Source organism: Buceros rhinoceros, unplaced genomic scaffold (assembly GCF_000710305.1).
Source record: "Buceros rhinoceros silvestris isolate BGI_N320 unplaced genomic scaffold, ASM71030v1 scaffold31418, whole genome shotgun sequence".
In the NCBI taxonomy this organism is placed as follows: Eukaryota; Metazoa; Chordata; class Aves; order Bucerotiformes; family Bucerotidae; genus Buceros; species Buceros rhinoceros.
The window spans coordinates 4,223-10,711 of NW_010425717.1; the positions used below are offsets into that span (position 1 = coordinate 4,223).

At 58.0% G+C, this 6,489-nt stretch overlaps 1 protein-coding gene across 1 annotated transcript; it reads right to left on the minus strand.

Moving 5' to 3' along the window:
• Nucleotides 1-1,876: 1,876 nt before the first annotated feature.
• On the minus strand, nucleotides 1,877-4,608 carry TNFRSF13C (tumor necrosis factor receptor superfamily, member 13C). The gene is made up of 3 exons (XM_010141247.1): nucleotides 4,497-4,608; nucleotides 3,792-3,989; nucleotides 1,877-2,178 (listed from the first exon to the last, which is right to left on the minus strand). The coding sequence occupies exons 1-3, from the start codon at nucleotides 4,606-4,608 to the stop codon at nucleotides 1,877-1,879; spliced, it is 612 nt and encodes a 203-aa protein (XP_010139549.1).
• Nucleotides 4,609-6,489: the final 1,881 nt, after the last annotated feature.

The following is a 6,489-nucleotide window of genomic DNA, read 5'->3' on the forward strand; positions in this document are numbered from 1 at the left end:
CCATGGGCACCCAGAGCCCAAGGAGACAGTCGCTGGGCACACGGACCAGCCCCCTGACACCGAGGTGGGGACTCATCCCATCCTGAGTCATGCGGAGCCTCAGCTGGATGAAGGCTCACCTCCACCAGTGCATTTAGGTCTGGGAGAGGAGTCACAGTGAGGAACTTGGGCCTTGGCACTGGCCTGCGGTTCCCCTTAGGGGATGGATGCCACAAGTCCAGCTCCAGGACCACATGCACGGGAGAAGCGGGAGGGTGACCCTTCAATAGCAATGTCTAGTCCTGCAGCCCCAGAAGAGAGCTCAAGCTTGGTCATCATCAGAGGGACATGCCCTCTGCACAGTTTCACTAGGCTACCCTGCTGTGAAATACGAACCTTGGTGGCCCATTGGTACTTGGCAGCAATGCTCCCACAGCTTTCGTGGCCACCTCTGCTCATCCCCGAAGCCTTCCAGGTGAGGAAGCCACCTCAGTGAACCAGCTGCCAAGATGGCACTTCATGCAAATACTGCCCCGTCCCCTGCCAAGTCACTTCTGATTGCCTAATCACCCCCTGCCCCGGGGCCAGCAGTTTCTCTCCCAACCCATTGGCCTGGCTCTGTCCAGCGAGGAGGGGTTGGCTGCTGTAACTACTCGGGAACAGCAATCCCACAATAATGAGTTTGGTTTTGCAGCAGAGCCCTTCCTGCGCAGTAAAGCCACTTCTAGGTGGTGGAACAAGACTATTTACAGAGAAATGCCCTGGACCAACAACGCTGGCCAGCTCTGGCACACAAGCAAACCCTTAAAGACACATAAATTAAGTCATCCCGCCTACACTCACATCACTCCCTGCCTGGTTTTGTGCGGCATGGAAACATCCATCCCAAGTGACATGCATTATTTCCGCAGCCACGGTGAGCCGAAGTGACAGTTGTCTGGGACTGTAATGACAAGCTCAGGGAGCTCCTCTGGACCAGCAGTCTCCACTGCCTGATCCTGGTCCTCCCCGACTTCAGAGATTGTAGGTCAGAGCAAAGACAGATTCAGACCCGCCCCCCCCAACCCCCTTCCTCCCTCACTCCCTCCTTGGGAAGATGTGGTCCTCCCCGACTTCAGAGATTGTAGGTCAGAGCAAAGACAGATTCAGACCCGCCCCCCCCAACCCCCTTCCTCCCTCACTCCCTGCTTGGGAAGATGGACTTGCTTCTCATCCACGGGGTACCCAGCTGTGGAAGGGGTTCTCATGAGCAGCAGTGGATGCCCAGAGGGAGGAGAACACTGGATATTATGGTGCGCAGAAGACAGAGGGCAGGGCTGTGAATGGAGCAGATGCTGAATGTGCCTTGCTCCATATGGCCCCGAGCCTCCTTTTGTGGAGGTCAGTAGCAAAAACTGGCCTAATGGCAGAGGCCTGGGATCTGCTCCCAAGGTAGCTCCCTGCTTCCCTCTACATCTTCCTTTTACCCTTGTCTTTCTGCTTGGGAACATTTCCATGTTCCCAAGAATTGTTCATCCAGCAGCAGACCTGTCCTGGCACCACAGCAGCCTCTCGAATGGCACAGCAGCCCCTGTCACACTCCATCCTTGCTGTCCATGTCTCCTCTGACTCCTCCCAAAGGTATGATCTTGGCAGCTGCCAGCAGTTCAGTATAACTTGGCGTGATCCACTTCGGCTTCCTCCAGCAACTACAGGCGTAACTTGGGACTCAGCACAAGTGGGAAAGTAGAAAAGGGCAATCATCTTAGAAGGCGGATCTTGCTTGAGGCAAAACCCAGTCCTCAGACAGCTCACATCTGTTCAAGGCTTTGCCCGCCTTGGGAACGGGCTCCGGGTGTCTGCAGGGAGCAGCCGGAGCGCTCCAGCCCGGTTCCCCCTGCCCTCCGGCTCTCTCCCCTTAGACGCAGTTCTGAGTGGTTTTGGTGGTGACCAGGGCTGTGGCCCCCAGCTCGGTGGCAGGCAGCGGGAAGCCGTGGTTGCACTCCTCATGCTGGGGGTACACAGTGGAGAGAAGGACAATGTCGCTGTCAGCATTGCCCCGGCAGCACGGACTCCGCTTTGCCCCAGCTTTCCTAGGTGGCCCCGGCATCTTCAGACTTCTGTTGAGATGTGGGCATGAGGCCGGGGTGGCATCTCCTTCTGGCATAGCAGGGTCCTGGCAGACTGGCTCGGGCAGGGGACCGGCGGCATCTGTGTTTGCTGAGAGGAGGCAAGAAAAGGAGGTTGTGGGGCTCACAAAGTGGAGCTAGGTGGGTCCCAGGGAAAGGGTCACATCCCTGGGGACACATGGAGGGAGAAGATGGAGCTTTAGCAGCAGGAGCCTGCAAAGTCTCCACCACACCTCTCCTGCTGCCTGGTTCCTCCTACTTACATCTGATGGCTTCCCCCCCACCCCTCAAAAAAACCCAAACAAACCCAAAACCAATAGGGAATGGCAGAAACTTGAATTTGCACTTTGAGCCCTCTTGTTAAACCCTGCCAGCGGCAGAGCAGCCCGGCCCTTGACGGCTCGCCCTCCCCAACCGCCTCCCACTTAAAAATAGACTTGTTTACACACTTCGAACGCAGGCGCGTGCCGCTGGCCCCAAGCCTTCTGTGACTTTCCACACATCCAGTGCTGCAGTGGTGGGCTTGCTGGGGTGCAGCCTAGGGGGTGGAGGGGACTGGGAAGAGGGCATGCTGCAGGGGAGTAGCCAAGGGGAGCCTCCAATGTTCTCCATCATGGCTGGACCTCTCTTGCCACTGGATTTCTCCATCCTTTCGTTCTTGGTATTTTTCCTGGGCATGTGAGTCACGCGCTGTCACAACTGCACTCCGTTTAGTGGAAAGGCCCCAGGTAATGTCCCTCCAGTCTGAGTCACGTGGCCAGCACCACTGGCAGAGTGCAGCAAAGCCAGGGCACAAGGACTGGCTGCCCCCCGCCCCCGAGCCCCCCAGGGATGCTCATCTGGGTGGTGGGGCAGAGGTGTGTGCCAGCATCCCCCAGTGCAGACCCTCATGGGGATCCCAGGGAGCCATAGCCCCTGCCTGGGGTGGGGAGGGGTGAAGCCATGCAAAGCCGTTTCCAAGAAGAGTGGCCAGCGCTGAGTCAGTGCCGGGGCAGGGGTGCTCAGGGGAGGAGGCGTCTGCCTGGCCCCCAGCTGATGCTCCAACAAGATAGGCTGTTATGGGCCACCATGGCCTCACCCCCCTGGAAATAACCCACAAGGAAAGGCTCAGCCCTAGTTTTGTTGGCTTTGGGAATGACCCTATACAGTGCTCCGGTGTCCTGCTATGGGGCTGGACCTGACACTGTTGGAGTGTTTGGGGCACATGTTGGAGGGCGCCAGCCTCCCAAGTGGGAATGGCAAGTTGGGCGGTCAACACGTATCTCCATTTGCAGCACTGTGGGGATAGGCTCCCTGCAGAACCATCCCCAGATGTCCACTGCTGCCTCCTCAGCCCCCACTCCATTCATGGCCCTCCGGCTACTCGGGGAGAGGCTCCTCAGCAGTGTTCTGTACATGTCCCCCGCAGAGAGGGGTAGGTGCCAGCAGTGCTTTAAACAAGCAAAGGCACAGGGAGACCCGGCAAAGGACGAGATGATTTAGAAGGGTCACACTGGCAATCAGGTGGAGGCTGGGTTCCCAGGGGATGCAGGACACCATCGCTCAGGGGGCTCAGCTGTCCCAGAACACCCCAGGATGCCTGAGGAGCCTGTGTCGAGGAGCTAGCCTCAACAGGGATGTGCCTCACGGAGGTAGTGGCAAGTGATCCCATCTGCCCCTGGGGTCCTCAGAGTGCTGTGACAGGGATAGCAAGAAATCCCCTACCTTCAGCCTCCTGGTCCGTTGCCTTCCTCTTCCTCCTCTGCTTCCTCGCCTTGCAGGCTGAGAAGCCCCAGAGGGCAGCCAGAGCCAGGACGAGCACCACTACCACCAGGACCCCGAAGATCAGCAGGATACTGGGCAGGTCCACAGAGAGAAGGGTGGGTGCCAGGGCAGAGGTGGGTGCCACGTGGGCAGGCTCTGCTGTGGAGTGAGATGCCGGCAGTGTCAGGAGGGGTAGAGCTGGGGTGAGGGAAGAAGGGCAGCAGCGTTACCCACCCATTCATCCAGCCTCAGGGCTGCAGTGGTGGGAAATGAAAATGGCTCTTCATTGCAACCCACCCACCACTTGCAACAAACCATCCCCTTGCCTGACAGGACTCTTATCCCACCTGCTGCCATTCCTGGCTGGTGGGAGATGAGGGCATCCTGTTCTTTCCATGCTCACCCATGGGACAGGCTGTAACCCCCGCACACATCTGGATCATCGCTCTTCTCCCTGCACCACATTTCCTTCACTAGAACTAGTTGCCCTCTTCCTCTCTCCTCCTGCTCCTCCTCCAGGTGAAGACAGTCCTCTATCCACCATCACCATCACTATCTGCAGGAGAAGGTCCCCTCCACCTCCCACCCCTGGAGTGCCCCCAGCTCCCCTGGCCCAAAGCCACCCAGTCCCAGGGAGCTTGGTCCTGGCCGCCCTTGTCCCCTTACTTGTGTTGTCCTTGAACAAGTCGGAGCACTTGACGCAGGACCTGGTCAGGAGGTCGAAGCACTGGGAGGAGAGACAGGAGGAGGAAGCAGCAGGTTTTCCTGACAAGGACATGGCGGAGTGAGAGTGAGATTCTGTCTCCCGCATGGCACGGTGACGAAGGGGCCGCCCGAGTGTGAAATCGCAGAGCCCTGGGGCCCGTGGCAGAGGGAGATACAGTCTGTCAAGCTGCGTCGTCTCCCTTGGGGTTTGCAATTGCTGTGCTTGCCCTGGGCGGATCTTCACTAGGGAGGAGGAGAGCGAGCGCCCAAGCCCTACCCCTGCCTGCCTGTGCAACATGCCCTCAGACTACCCCTCTCCTCCAAACTACACTTCAAAAATCCCCACAGCCCCTGGCTCACCCCAGCCACACAGTACCCCATGCTCAGCAGCAAGGTGCCACAGCCTGATGGTGTCACCTCCTTGGCCCTTACCCTTTCCCAGCCCACCCGCACATTGCCCCCAGGCCAGGCATGTCCGTCAGCCCACACCCTCCCTCACCGGCCAGCAAAATGCCCCCTCAGCATCCTCCACAGCCTAGAGGAGGCTTTCCTGTGCTCAGATCTTTACAAGACCTGGGGTTTTTTTACATCCCAGGGCCACCAGTCCAGCTTGGATAGAAAATGAAGAAAAAAACTAGAGGAAAAAAATAGTGCAGGAGCACTGAGATTTCTACTTTTAAAATTTCCCACTGTCCCTGGGACACTGCCTTTTAGTAATCGTTGCACAGGCAAGCCAACTGGTGTGTGTTCTCCATCCCTGCTAATGATGGTGCTCTCCATCACCTTGCTCTCTATCCTCTCCATCCCAGACCCGTGGCAAGGACCCTCCCAGCCCCTTGGCACCATGTCTCATTCTCTGGGGTTCAGATCTGGCTCTGCTCAGTAAGTGTCATGGGCATGGGCACAGCAGGTTCCACTAGGAAAGTCTGGTCCCCATATCCTTGGAAGGGTCTAAACAAACCCATATGGTCTTAGGTGCTCCTGATCAGGAGCAGGAGAAACATCCTGCCACTGGTACCCACACATCAAAGCCCAATGGATGAAATCTGAAGTAGGTAAGTGACGGATTTCAGTACTGCAGGTTGTTCTTCTCTGTCCTTACCAAAAGTCACACACCCTTTTCCTTCACGCCATAGGGAAGAAAGGGACCCACCACAGCTGCTGGCTTGCTCTCAGCTGAAGGAAGCAGCACAGGAGACCTGCCTTGGCCAGGTGAGCCCTAATGGGCCTTGCTGCTGGAGTCCTGTCCTTGCAGGATTTGCAGCCTCTGGGCTATTTCTAGCCAGGTCTCTGCCACTTGCTGTACTGGACTGAGTCTGGGAGGGGAGGAGGAGGAAAGCCAAATGATGCTCTGGCTCAAGGTTAGAGTACCAGGCATTCCCACTGGGCAACCAAGCTCCTCTGAGACAGGCCAGAGGACTTCGTCCCTGGATGTCCCTGACACTCTCCAATGGCTTTTGGGCAAGCTGAGCCCACAGCCTCTACACGCCCACCTCCCAAAGCCCTAGGTGGGACAGTCACCAGCTCATTGTGCTGGGTCACAGCCCAAGCACAGCTCTCCAGCACCAGATGCCCCACAGTGGCCCACAGCACCTTGGCCACATATGCCTTCCTGCTGGCAGCATCTCTGGAGGGTGACTTGCACCAGGGCAGCACTGAAGCGGCCACAACACATCACAGCCCTTCCCGCTAGGTGCAACAGGGCTCCTGGCGGGTGAAAGTCCCAACCAAAACCGGTCGCTGCCCACTGGTTCCACGCCTGCCGCAATTTCACTTCCCTCTCCAGCCGGCGTGCCTAGCCGCTTGCTCCCTCGCACCTCTCGCACACGCACGCACGCCTGGCTGCCAGGGAGGACCCTGCCCACCTGTGCTGTGCCAGCGGTGATGGCCATGTCAAGCTTGGTGGGCTGTGGGCTCATCTGAGAAGCTGTGAGAGCCTGGCCACCATTCCTGC